This window comes from Mustela lutreola, chromosome 1 (assembly GCF_030435805.1).
Source record: "Mustela lutreola isolate mMusLut2 chromosome 1, mMusLut2.pri, whole genome shotgun sequence".
Lineage (NCBI taxonomy): Eukaryota > Metazoa > Chordata > Mammalia > Carnivora > Mustelidae > Mustela > Mustela lutreola.
The window spans coordinates 238,595,702-238,610,388 of NC_081290.1; the positions used below are offsets into that span (position 1 = coordinate 238,595,702).

The 14,687-nt window shown below is 37.7% G+C and overlaps 1 protein-coding gene across 1 annotated transcript; it reads right to left on the reverse strand.

The window, feature by feature from the left end:
• Positions 1–9,650: 9,650 nt before the first annotated feature.
• On the reverse strand, positions 9,651–10,595 carry LOC131821924 (olfactory receptor 5P76-like). Its single transcript, XM_059158290.1, has one exon. The coding sequence runs from the start codon at positions 10,593–10,595 to the stop codon at positions 9,651–9,653; it is 945 nt and encodes a 314-aa protein (XP_059014273.1).
• Between the last annotated feature and the right edge of the window lie 4,092 nt (positions 10,596–14,687).

A 14,687-nucleotide genomic window follows, 5' to 3' on the forward strand; every position in this document is an offset into this window, starting at 1 on the left:
GAAGTACTGATAAATAAAAGTGGAAAGTGGAGTATTTCCAATGAAATCATCAGTTTGTATACAAAGCATTTATTTTTTTTTTAAGATTTTATTTTTTATTTGACAGAGAGAGAGATCACAAGTAGGCAAGGCAGCAGGCAGAGAGAGGGGGAAGCAGGCTCTCCGCTGAGCAGAGAGCCCAATGCAGGACCCAGTCCTAGGACCCTGAGATCATGGCCTGAGCCAAAGGCAGAGGCTTAACCCACTGAGCCACCCAGGTGTCCCTGTACAAAGCATTTAAAGTATTAACTAATTACCTGATATATTCTTATATATTCTGATATCACCATTTTTCCAGATCAAAGAGTGTATAGTTTTAAAATGTGTGTAAATATACGTGTGTGGGGTATATACATATATACATATGAGCATGCTTAAAGAATCCAAACGTGTTTTCTAACATAGTATTTTCATGATAGGTGTCTGGTGTTCTAAGAATTTTCTGGCTAGCCCTGTATCTTGAATATTTTCTCCTACTTTTTTCTAAAGGTTTATAGTTTATAATTGTACCCTTTATATCTAGGTCCATGTTTTATTTTGTGTTAATCCTACAGAAGGTGTGAGGTTTATGCCGAGTTGCTTCAGCCCTCCATGGGTGTCCCATTGCTCAGCGATGTTTGTTGAAGGGCCTTCCTTCTTTCACTGGATTGTCTTTGTACCTTTTTAAGAAAAATCAGTTGGGCACACTTGTGTAGATCTTTCTCTGGGTTCTCTAGGCAGCCTCTGTGATTTGTGTGTCTCATCTTCCACCAGTACCACCCTGTCCTGATACTACAGCAAGTAGTAAGCCTTACTGTCATGTGAAGTGATACTTTCCAACTTATTCTTGTCTCTCAAAATGATTTTTCATATTCTAGGACATCTCCTTTTTAGTAATATAAGCATTTAGTGCTATAAATTTCTCTCTCAGCACTGCATTATCTGAATCTCACATGTTTTGATATCTTGCTTCTTATTTTCATCTGTTGTATGTATAAATACTGAAGTCCCAGGTCTTTTTTTTTTTTAATCATTTATTTTCTGTTTAGAGAACTTCCTTTAGCAATTAGTTAAGGTAGCTCTGTTAAGAGTAAATTCTCATTGATTTTTTTCATCTGAAATGTCTTCATTAGTCCATTTCTGAAGGCTACATTTTGCCAGTCGTAGATTTACATTTGACATGTCTTTGCTTTGGGTACAGACAGTCCCTCACTTGTGATTTTTTTTTAAGATTTTACTTATTTATTTGACAGAGACGATGAGAGAGGGAACACAAGCAGGGGGATTGGGAGAGGGAGAAGCAGGCTTCCCACTGAGCAAGAAGCCTGATGTGGGGCTCGATCCCAGGCCCCTGGGATCATGACCTGAGCCTAAGGCAGATGCTTAATGACGAAGGCACCCAGGTGCCCCCACTTATGATGGTTTTGACTTGTGATTTTTTGGCTTTACAATGGTGTGACAGCAATATGCATTTAGTAGAAACCATACTTCAGATTTTGAATTTTGATCTCTTCCCATCACTCATGATGCTGAGCAGCAGCGTGGAAACACAACTCCATGTCAGCCACACAACCAGGACAGCTAATAACTGATGCACACACAACTGTTCTGTATGTACACAACCATTCTTCTTTTCACTTTCAGTATAGTGTTCAGTAAGTTACCTGAGATAGTCAACCCTTTATTATAAGATGATTTTGCATCAGATGCTCTTGTCCAACTGTAGGCTCACGCTAGTATTCTGAACATGCTTAAGGAAGCTCTGTAGGTTGGGTGGATGAGCTGTTGAGCTGTAGCTGCAGGCTGCATGTCAGTGTGTGTGTTCAGCTTCCTGTTGAGCGCTATGGACACAACTCCAGTAAAATGCTCCCTGCAGATGGTTGAGATGGAAGTCCAGCTGCCCACTCTGCCCTGATGGCTCTTAGTGATAATGTCACCCTGGCTACATGCCTTCTTGCCCCCAAATAAGCTCAGCTCCTTGTTGGGCTCCACTGCCACTAGGGGAGGGGAAAGTAGAGAGCTGGTTCACCCTGCCCTGTCCTTGCAGGGCGTGGGTGAAAGCTCAGCTCGATGGGTACTTTCCCAAGTAGGGTTGGAGGCAGGGGCGGCTGAGTACCATTAGCCCCACCTCATACTCCCTCATTAAGTCTCATCCTGCCAGGTGACAGTGGAGGCTCATTTCCCTGCTGGATCCAACTGACATCACCCAGGCAAGAGAGTGGGTGGGGTGAACATAAGCAACATGCTTGGCCCCACTAAAACCTGGGGGTGGGTGGCAGGTATGATTTTCTGTAGGTATTTGTCTGGAGTAAGGTGGATATGGCCAAAAGCATTTCTGTTCTGTTGAGGTCACTCTTTTCTAGTTCTTCAGCTAGGAGAAACTGGATTTTCTTAGAGTTTTTTTTTTTTTTTTTTTTTGTCTGTGTCCCTTGGTGATTCTTGATTGTCCCTGTCCAGGATATAGGGAAACCCAGGGACTCACTGCTGTGTTGTTACTCAGGTCCCAAAGTCCCTAGGAGGCTTCCTTCTTCTTTATACCTTTCGAATATTCCTATGTTTAATTTTTTTATCTATAATGGATTTTTTGTGTTTGGCGTGTGTTTGGCGTGTGTGTGTGTGTGTGTGTGTGTGTGTGTGTAAAACAAGAGGGGAGGACCTGAGAGGAATGGAGTTACTTCATTATCAGTGGGACCAGAAGTCTATGATTTCAAAAATTTAGAGATATTTTTCTACATTCTAATTTATTTTGTGCAAGAAATTTGGTCATTAGACCAAGCTAGCCTGATCGATCCAACAGAGAAATCTCTACCCTGAACTCTGAATAGTAAGGGTTGACTGGAAAGGAATGTATCCAGGACAGATGAAATTCTCTAGTGGTTAAGCTGTCTCCCAAGAGCCCCTCAGTCCAGCCTATCAGAGAGTCTATGCCTTAAAAGAGGGCAAAATATTAAGAGGATATTTGGGACCTTGAGCTTTCACCTAACCCTTACATGCCTCAGTCACATCTTCTATAAAATATAGTTAAAGGGAAAAAAAGCCATCATAATATTATTCTGAGGATTAATTGGGCTAATATGTATAAATCCCTGAGAACAGCACCTGGAATGCAGTAAACACTGACATAGTATTAGCTCCTATCGCTTACACTGGTAGTACTGGTACTAGTCCTCTCACTAACATTTGATTTCTAGATCTTCTAACTCTCCAGCCAGGCAAATACATGAGGGAGACATTATTCAGCAGAAGGTGATTACAGTACTTTTACTAAATGAGGCTGGGATCCTAGTTGCCGATCTGTGAACCAGTGTGGAGGCAGTGACGGAGCTGTGCTGAGCATCAGTTTGTATAAAAGCCTGTCACAACTGGAGCAGGTTCTGACCCGAACACTCGGTCACTTGAGTCAGGCTGAAGCATTCAGCAGATCAGTGACCAGGATTCTATGGCAGCAGACAGTGATTCATACCATAGCAAAAACACATTCAGTCATCCATTCCCTTATTCATTTTTCATTCATTTATTTCAAATATGCATTTATGTTATTGTGCATCCATTAGATGCAAAGAACAAAGACAAAGTGGTAGCTATGGAAAGCTTTCAGCACTGTGAAGAAAACAAATATTAAGTCTATAAGTGCACTGAATGTTCTGAAGAAAACAGAGTTCTATAGGTGTACTTAATTGGTTCTGGAGCCTCAAGAAGTCTTCCCAGATAGAAAACAACACTTAGGTTGGTATCTATAACATAAGATATTAGCTTATGGTTAGCATAAGATATAACATAAGACGTTAGCAAGGTAAGGGGGTAATGAATTCAGAGAGAGGTACTCTCACTGCATGTGGGAAGGTCCTGAGGTAGCAAAGACTATGGACATGTTTAAGGATTTAAAAGAAGAAGTTATTTGGAGACCAAGGGAAGACTGGAAAAAGATAGAAATAGAGCAAGGGCTGTATTCAAGACTCTGAGTCATTTTAAGAATTTCTCTCATTTTGAATGATACCAAACATTTAAAGAAAAATTAATAACTATTCTACTCAAACTATTCAAAATATAGAAGAAGGAATGTTCCAAATTCATTCCATGAGGACAGTATCATCTTGATACCAAAACCAAAGGTATCACAAAAAGGGAGAACTACAGGCCAATATCTCTGTTGAAAATAATGCAAAAATCCTCAACAAAATACTAGCAAACAGAATCCAAAAATACATTAAAAAAGTCATTCACCTCTTCCTTATCCATTCGTCCGTTGAAGGGCATCTTGGTTCTTTCCACAGTTTGGTGACCATGGCCATTGCTGCTATAAATATTGGGTTACAGATGGCCCTTCTTTTCACTACATCTGTATCTTTGGGGTAAAAACCCAGTAGTGCAATTGCAGGGTCATAAGGAAGCTCTATTTTTAATTTCTTGAGGAATCTCCACACTGTTTTCCAAAGTGGCTACACCAACTTGCATTCCCACCAACAGTGTAAAAGGGTTCCCCTTTCTCTACATCCTCTCCGACACATGTTGTTTCCTGTCTTGCTAATTTTGGCCATTCTAACAACCAACTTTCCTTTTAACCAACCAAATAATGGAGAATTATTTTATCTCCAAATAATGGAGAATTCTTCAAACATGGAGAATTTGGTTCAGAGAAAGAGACACAGCAAAACTTGACCAAATCTCAGGGGCTTGGTGTTTTATTTTATTTTTTTTAAATTATTTTTCTTATTTTATTTTAATATAATTTTTTATTTTTTATAAACATATATTTTTATCCTATGCCTCCATACCCAACTTTTGTAGCAACATGGACGGGACTGGAAGAGATTATGCTGAGTGAAATAAGTCAAGCAGAGAGAGTCAATTATCATATGGTTTCACTTATTTGTGGAGCATAACAAATAGCATGGAGGACAAGGGGAGATGGAGAGGAGAAGGGAGTTGAGAGAAATTGAAAGGGGAGGTGAACCATGAGAAACTATGGACTCTGAAAAACAATCTGAGGGTTTGAAGGGGCAGGAGGTGGGAGGTTGGGGGAAACCAGGTGGTGGGTATCAGAGAGGGCACGGATTGCATGGAGCACTGGGTGTGGTGCGAAAACAATGAATACCCTTACGCTGAAAAGAAATTTAAAAGAAAAAGAAAAAGGAAAGTTGGTTGAGTTAACTAACCTTTTAATTTCTCAAAAGACTTTGCCTGAGTATTGCCTTTTCCTAAGTTACTGCCTTGAACCCTAGCTTTGTTTTGGCATTAACTGTCTACAGTAGAAATTGCATAAATCAGGGGCGCCTGGGTGGCTCAGTGGGTTAAGGCCTCTGCCTTCGGCTCAGGTCATGATCCCAGAGTCCTGGGATCAAGCCCCACCTCGGGCTCTCTGCTTCCTCCTCTCTCTCTCTTTGCCTGCCTTTCTGCCTACTTGTGATCTCTGTCAAGTAAATAAATAAAATCTTAAAAAAAAAAAAGTCATTCACCACATTTAAGTGGGATTTATTCCCAGGATGCAAGGGCAGTTCAATATTTGATTATCAGTCCACATAATACATCACATCAGTAAGAGAAAGTATAAAAACCATATGATCATCTCAATAGATGCAGAAAAAGTATTTGACAAAGTACAACATCCATTCATGATAAAAGTAGGTTTAGAGGGAACATACCTCAATATAATAAATGCCATATATGAAAAAACCACAGCAAACATCATACTCAGTGGGGAAACAATGACAGCTTTTTCCTCCTAAGATCAGGAACAAGGTAAGGATGTCCACTCTCACCACTTTTATTCAACATAGTACTGGAAATCCTGGCCACATCAATTAGACAACAAAAAGAAATAAAAGGCATCCAAATTAGTAAGGAGGAAGTAAAACTTCCACTATTTGCATGCGACATGATATTACATATGAAAACTCTAAAGACTATACAAAAAAAAGAAAAAAGAAAAAACCTACTAGAACTGATAAATGAATTCAGTGAAGTCACAGGATACAAAATAAATGCGCAGAAATCCATTGCATTTCTATACACTAATAATGAAGCAGCAGAAAGAGAAATGAAAACAATTCCATTTATAATTGCACCAAAAATAAGACACCCAGGAATAAACTTAACCAAACAGTTCAGAGATCCGTACTCTGAATACTATAAAAAACTGATGAAAGAAATTGAAGACAACACAAAGAAATGGGAAGACATTCCATGCTCATGGATTAGATGAACAAATGTTAAAATATCTATGCTTACACTACCAAAGCAATCTCTATGAAAATAACAACAGCATTTTTCACAGAACTAGAACAAAAAATTCCTAAAATTTATATGGAACCATGAAAGACTCCAAATAACAAAAGAAATCTTGAAAAAAGAAAAGCAAAGCTGAAGCTATCACAATTCCAGACTTCAAGGTATATTACAAAAATTGTAGTAATCGAAACAGTATAGACACAGAGGTCAATTAAACAGAACAGAAAACACAGAAATAAACCCACAATTATAGTGTCAGTTAATCTTCAACACAGCAGGAAAGAAGATCCAGTGGAAAAAAGATAGTCTCTTCAACAATGGTGCTGGGAAAACAGGACAGCTACATGCAAAAGAATGAAACTAGACCACTCTCTTACAGCATACACAAAAATAAATTCAAAATGGATTAAAGACCTAAATATGAGACCTGAAACCATAAAAATCTTAGAGCATAGATAATAATTTCTCTGACCTCAGCCATAGCTATATTTTTCTGGATGTCTCTTCAGACAAGGTGAACAGAAGCAAAAATGAACCATTGGGACTACATCAAAAGAAAAAGCCTCTGCACAGCAAAGAAAAAATCAACAAAACTAAAAGACAACCTACTGAATGAGAGAAGATATTTGCAAATGACATACCTGATAAAGTGTTAGTTTCCAAAACATGTAAAGAACTTATAAAACAACACCCAGAAATTAAATAATCCAATTAAAAAGTGGGCAGAAGATATGAACAGACATTTCTCCAAAGAAGACATCCAGATGGCCGACAGTCATATGAAAAGATGCTCAATATCACTCATCATGAGGGAAATGCAAGTCAAAACTACAATGAGATATCACCTCACACCTGTCAGAATGACTAAAATAAAAAACACAAGACACAACAAGCATTGATGAGGATGTGGAGAAAAAGGAACCCTTATGCACTGTTGACGGGCAGGCACACTGATGTGACCACTGTAGAAAACAGTACAGGCATTCCTCAATAGTTAAAAATAGAACTACCCTATGATCCAGTAATCACACTACTAAGTATTGACCCCCAAAATACAAATGCACTAATTCAAAAGGATGCATGCACCCCTATGTTTAAAGCAGTATTATTTATAATAGCCAAATTATGGAAGCAGCTGAAGTGTCCATCAATACATGAATGGGTAAACAAGAAATGCATGTATTCCAACATACATATATATGTTGGAATATTACTCAGCCATAAAAAGATTGAAATCTTGCCATTTGCAATAACATGAATGGAGCTAGAGAATATAATGCTAAGTGAAATAAATCAATGGAGAAAGATAACTATCATATGATCTCACTCATATGTGAAATTTAAGAAATAAAACAAAGGAGCAAAGGAAAAAAAAGAGACAAAGCAAGAAACAGACTTTTAGTTCTGGAGAATAACCTGATGGTTACCAGAAGGGAGGTGGTTGGAGGGCTGGGTGAAATAGGTGATGGGGAGTAAGGAGGGCACTTGTTGTGACAGGCACAGTGGGGTGCATGGAATTGTTGAGTCACTGTATTATACACTTGAAACTAATATAGCACTGTATGTTATCTATACTGGAGTTAAAATTAAGTAAATAAAATTTACCTTTTTTCTAAACTCTTTGGAATATATTAATGAAAGAAGAAATCTATTTAGATTTACCGTCATGGTGGTTGTATAGAGAATGAATTGGAAGAGTAAAAGAGGGTAGAGGAAAGCTGATTAGGGTTGTATTAGGATTCTCCAGAGCTGCAGAACCAATAAAGAAATGTATATATGAATATATAAATACATATACAGAGAGATTTTAAGGAAGTGGCTTACATAATTGTTGCAGTTGGCAATTTCAAAATCCACAGTACAGTCCAGCAGACTGAAAATTCCATAAGAGTTGATGTTGTAGTCTTGAGTTCAAAGGCATTATCCCTCTTTTTCAGAGGACCTCAGTTTTTTTCCCTTCAGGCTTTCAGCTGATTGAATAAGCATTCCACACATGATGGAGAGTAAGGTACTCTACTCAAAGCACAGCAATTAAATGTTAGTCACTTCTAAAAATACCTTCAGAGCCAAGAATGTTGTTTGACCAAACAACTGATCACCATAGCCTAGTCAACATATAGAATGAGCTACCACAGGAGTTCTATTGCAAAATAAATGTATAAGGAGGTAGTTTGAAATACAAGTGTTGACAATGAAAATTAAAAGAAGTAGGAAGTAAATATTTAGACTCTGAATGTATGACATTTTGTGACTGGATGCAGGACTGTGAAGGGAGAAGAGAAATCAATTTCTCTCAGGGTTCAGAATCCATAAACTGACTGAGGGGCCTCTTGCTGGGATACAGAATATTGGAGGGAGGAATTTGGGGTAGGAAATGATACCTCTGTTTGAGATGATCTGTCCTTGAATTTCATTAGACAAAAGCACTTTAGTTTAAAACATTAAAGAGAGGACTGGGGAAGAGAAATAAGGTGGTAGTCAGTACATAAAGATAAGTTAAGCTTCATGGAGGAAACACAATCCAGTCCCCTCTAACTTCCTTCATAGGATGTGAGTCTGCCCATGAACAAGTCACTTCAAGAGTTGTTTGTTCCCTTAGGCCCTGAGGAGTTCAGGAGTCATGCTCACTCCCACAGAGAAGACACCTATTTTACCTGATGGAAACATGCACAGGTTAGGGACATCCTATCCTGTTCTTTTATGAGGTCCCCTTCAACGAGGCTGGAACCAGGGATGGGGAACAAATGCCAACATTTCTGGGTCAACAGTATCCATTCCCAGCAGATAACTTTACTGCAAAAAATGTTTCCAGTAGTTTTACTGTCTGGTTCTACTTGGTCATTTCCCTTCAAAATGTATTCAGTCATAATAATTATGCTCTGGAAGAGATCTGCTGAAATGGACTTAGTCTTAAAGGTATGGAGGTACAATAACCTTGACTAATGCAGAAAACTGCTTTTGAAAAAATAAGAAGAAAACTTATAAAGGATTTTTAGTTGATTAGGTATGTTTTCATGTGAACCAATTTGTGTTCGTAATTTAAATTAATTTTGTTGGTGGTAACTTACTATAAGCCTGATTTACAAATTGTAATCAGAAAATCCACCCCCCCGACTTTAAAACCTCCATGCTGGCTGACATATGGACCGACATATTTAGACCACATATATATAATTTTTAGACATACTTAGACCACATAAATATAATTTTTATTATTATATTTATGGTATTTTATCAAATACTATAAAATAAAATACATTTATTATATTTATATTATATTATTATATTTAATATAATATTTACAATATATTATTATATTATTATTTATATTTATAATATTTATAATAAAATATATTTTATTATTATATTTATGGTATTTTATCAAATACTATATAAAAGCTTCACTAAGAAAATATTTTTCTGGTGAGCTCCCTCTTCAGCGCCCCCTTCATCTCACTATTCCTGAGGCTGTAGATGAGGGGGTTCAACATGGGGACCACTATCAGGTAGAACACAGACACCACCTTGTTCTGGTCAGTTGAGTAGCAGGACTTGGGCATCACATAGATGAATGTGATGGTCCCATAGAACAGAGTAACTGCTGTGAGGTGGGACGTGCAAGTGGAGAAGGCCTTGCGGCATCCCTCAGTGGAGCGCATCTTCAGGATTGTGGCAAGAATACAGATGTAGGAGACCGCTATGACACACACAGTGACCACGATGATGGAGCCAGCAGTAAATGAGGGGACAACAGCAGGGATACTGCTATCAGAACAGGAGAGCTTAACTAAAGGAGCAAAATCACAGAAAAAATGGTTGACTTTATTTGGTCCACAGAAGAGGAAAAATGAGAAGCAAATAGTGAAAGAGGAAGCATTGAGAAAACTACCTATGTAAGTCACTGTGAGTAGGCGAACACAAACTTGTGTGCACATTTTGGCTGAATAAAGCAATGGGTTGCAGATTGCCATGAAGCGATCATATGCCATGGCAGCCAGCAGGAAGCACTCACTTGACCCAAAGAAAACAACTGAACCCAGTTGGATGGCACATCCAAGATATGAGATGGTATTTCTCTCCACCAAGAAGTTTACAAGCATGTTGGGTGTGACAGCAGATGAATAGCCTATGTCAGCCAAGGCCAAGTGGCTCAGAAAAAAATACATAGGGTGGTGAAGCTGCGAGGAGATTCTGATCAGAATGATTGTGCTAAGGTTACCAGATATGGTCACCAGGTAGATGCAGAGGATGGTCGGGAAGAGGATGACTTGAAGGACAGGGTCATCGGTTAGGCCCAGTAAAATGAACCTTGTCACTGCAGTGTGGTTCCCACCCCCCAAGGAATCCATGAGACAATGGAGCAGCTCCCCAAATGAACCTGTGGTGAAAACATTATGGGAGTTATAAATTTGATGGCTTCATTTTCGTTAATACACAAAGACGTTATTATAAACAAGCAAATATTTAAACTAAGTTTGAACTAATTTTTTTTACTTTAAAAAATTTATTTATCTTACATAAAATTTTAGAGTAAAAAATGTGTTCATATGAGTATTCTGTATTTTAAGAATTGTGTTCAGCAGAAACTAGGAAACCCTCGAATAATATACCCTTTTCTCTTTATGTTATTTATAAAATGTAGCTTTAAAGCTAAAGGTTAAAAACATAAGATTTACATAAAGAACAAAAGGAATGGTAAGCCTAACAGAAAGGATAAAAATGTGTATAGTAGCCTATATTTAAACATTTTAATGGAGTCTTGAGTAATAGCTAACGTTATTGAATGCTTACTAAGTGGTAGGCACAGGATTAAGAATTTTGTATATACAGTTCCTTAATTTCTATGAACTAATATTAAGCATTTTAATGTGATTTATAGATGAAGAAACTGACCTTAAAAATATTAAGTAATTTATCTAAGTTTACATAGCACGTGGTAGAATCAAGATATGAATCCCAGACAGTTTGAATCTAGTTCATTCCTTCGGTGACTATGCTATAAACAAAATTAAATAATACTTAAGATGAAGCAGTCTCTTGGAAATAGGTGAATAACGAATTAACCTTTCTACTTGAGGATAGCTAACATATAAAAAAAGGTACTAGTTAATCACAAAGTTCACAAAATCTGTAAAATAAGACCATTTCTTAAAAAGGAGAAATACAATTTTCTTGATAGGACAAGGGGGAAAAAAAGGAATTTCAAATTGAGGTTATAAATGAAAAGTCACCTATTGTGAATTTATTATGTACATGTAATATTTACAATTAAAATATTGTCTTATCAAGGAGATTGATGTCAATCTACTAGGCAAAGCATTATTAATATCTAGGACATAATTAAACTACATTTATTCAAACAAAATCATTTTCTAATGTAGCAATGCTTTCTCATTGGAGAATTCTAGAATAAAATAATTTTATTTTGTTATGGTGTACAGCTGAATAAACTTCCTGCCTGAGAAATTAAGAAGTTTCCCATGTCCAACCAGCGAGTGGCCAGATGGAATCTCATCTCCATGTTTTCTGGCTTTATATTCTAGACTTTGTCCATGGTATCTGCTTGTCTGTCAGCTAAAACGTTCAGAACCATAAGGAAGACTTTCCACAAGATATTTACTATCAGCAAGTCCCCAAAGCCTCTCAAGGCTAGTGAATTTATTAGCATTATTGCTGAGTTCCAGGTTTAGATGGTGTAAGATGACCACGTGCATTTCTGGTCCTAGGAGTGGATACATGATGAATCCTGGTACCTGGAAGTATGCCTGTTTATATGCACTAAATAGACCATAGGTTAATTCAGCTCAGGTCCCTTGTTAGCAGATGGGTTACATCTGCTCTGTTTCTTCACAACAACTTGAGAGTACAGATACAACTTTAGAGAATCATATGAAGTCACAGAAGCCAAAATCCTACCTTTTGAAATAAGAATTCATTCATCCTACAGCGAGAAATTCAGTCGTGGTTATTTGGCAGTTGTGCTATCTTATATTATTGTTTGTTTTTGGGAATAAATCTCTGAAGATTCTAGTGATTGAAATGTGAATTTAAAAGCACCAGGGATCATTATCACATTCTTCAGTAAATATCAAGCAGTTCCCTTCACACAGACACAACTAAACTTTAAGGGTTCTGTCAATTCTCAAGTGATCTCTTTATTTTTTCTTTTTGTTTAGGTATTGGTGCACTTTTGTTTGATAATTATTGGAAGTGTAATATAATAAATTATGGTTAAATATTGGCTCTAAGTGTACTTTGATATTTCAGGTTAAGGAATGCTAAAGATATATAACTTGAGTTCCATTCATTCAAAATGTATTCATTTTCTGAGTATTTTATAATGATATAGAAAAGGCACTCCATTAGATACCTGGGGTAATGGGGAAGGGGGGAATGTCATGTAAAGCTGAATTTTAAATAACATAATTTTTAAACAAGTGTACATTCTTTTCTAGCAAAAAGTTTTAAGTGAGTATCTTTAAAACTGTGTATACATAGGGAACTATGAAGTAAAAACATGTTTGGGATGACTTTCTGATCAGACTTAGCCTGCGTGCCTCAAAGGGATGACTGCTGACTGGCTAGGGGCTTATCCGACTAGAAGGATGATGGTAGAAACAGCTGTCTTCAACCTGAATACTCAATCAAATTCCCTTGCTAAACCAAATTGTAGAAAGTCATATCTTACTTTCCTGATGCACCCCTGATGGATTTTCCAGTAATAATACTAGCCAACCTTCATTCAGACTTGACTCCTTACTGAGCACTATGCTTGATTTTTTACTTACATTTTCTCTTTTAATCCTCATAATAATTTGGTAAACAAAGTATTTCTATTATTTTAACTTTACCAAGAGAGAACTATGGCTTAGATTAAGCCACTCGTCCAAATGTGCTCAAATGGTAAAACTAAATCCTGGTTCAAAATGCAGGTCAGACTATGAGCTAGAAGGTGTGCTCTTAACTGGAACTGCTGTCTAGTCAACTTCAAGACTTGAGTGACTCTGTGATGACCACTAGTTCCAGCCAGTCCTTGATTCAATTTTCTTTCTCCCCTTAACAATGCCTAATTCCCTAAAACTGGCCCACGGTCAGGTCCTGAGTGATGGAGTTTTTAGAATGTTGGTGAGGTTGGTGGGGTCTGAAGCCAAAAGCCAAGAAAGAGTTTTTGAGACATATTTAGTGCAAAATGATGGTTTTATTAAAGCTTGGGGACAGGACCCCTGGGCAGAAAACACTGCTGCCCTGAATTGTGAGGAGAGACTGATTATATACTTTGGGGTCCAGGGAAGTAAAGGTAAGGGAAGTTCCAAAAGGACTTTCATATGCTAAAGAAGACTCACAGGATACTGGAAGCCTTGCTATTGTCCAACTAAGATGGTTTTCCCTTCTAGCAAGGCATTAACATTAAGACAGTTGGGAATTTCCTGTTTGTCAATGGGCTGCAGGTAGTAAGGACATTTGTTTTATCAACATTTCCTCTTGCCTTTATTTCCCACACCACTGAGCACCAGGTAAGTACTTGGGATCCTAATTTCTGGTCCTGTTGATGTGGTTTAGGAATATAGGTGAGGTTCAATGGCGTGGGGTCCAGAACTTATGACCAAGAAAGTGTCCTTGAGATGTCTTTGGTGCAAAAAGGTGGGGTTTTTTGGTGTTTTGTTTTGTTTTGTTTTTAATGGTTTGTAACTTGTTTAATCTTTTTATAATTTTTTTTAAATTGTGTTATGTTAGTCACCATAAAATACATCATTAGTTTTTGATGTAGTGTTCTGTGATTCATTTTTTTGCATATAACAATCAGTGATCCATGCAATAAGTGCCCTCCTTAATACCCACCACCAGGCTCACCCATCTCCCTACTCTCTTCCCTCTAAAACCCTCAGTTTGTTTCTCAGAGTCCACAGTCTCACATGGTTCGTCTCTGATTTCCTCCAATTTCCCCCAATTCAATTTTCCTTTCCTTCTCCTAATGTCCTCCATGTTATTCCTTATGCTCTACAAATGAAACAATATGATAATTGACTCTCGCTGCTTGACTTAATTCACTCAGCATAATCTTCTCCAGTTCTATCCATGTTGATACAAAAGTTGGGTTTTCATCCTTTCTGTTGGGCTGAGTAATATTCCCTTGTATATGTGGACTGCAACTTTATTCATTCATCTGTTGAAGGGCCTCTTGGTTCTTTCCACAGTTTGGTGACTATGGCCATTGCTGCTATGAACACTGGGGTACAGATGGCCCTTCTTTATCTTTAGGGTAAATACCCAGTAGTGCAATTGCAGGGTCACAGGGTAGCTCTATTTTTAACTTTTTGAGGAATTTCCACACTGTTTTCCATAGTGGCTGCACCAACTTGCATTCCCATCCACAGTGTAAGAGGGTTCCTCTTTCTACACGGTCTCTCCAACATTTGGTTTCCTGCCTTGTTAATCTTTGC

Bases quoted from the DNA above. Each gene is read 5' to 3' on its own strand.
- LOC131821924 (XM_059158290.1), bottom strand. From the start codon at position 10,595: ATGGATTCCTTGGGGGGTGGGAACCACACTGCAGTGACAAGGTTCATT.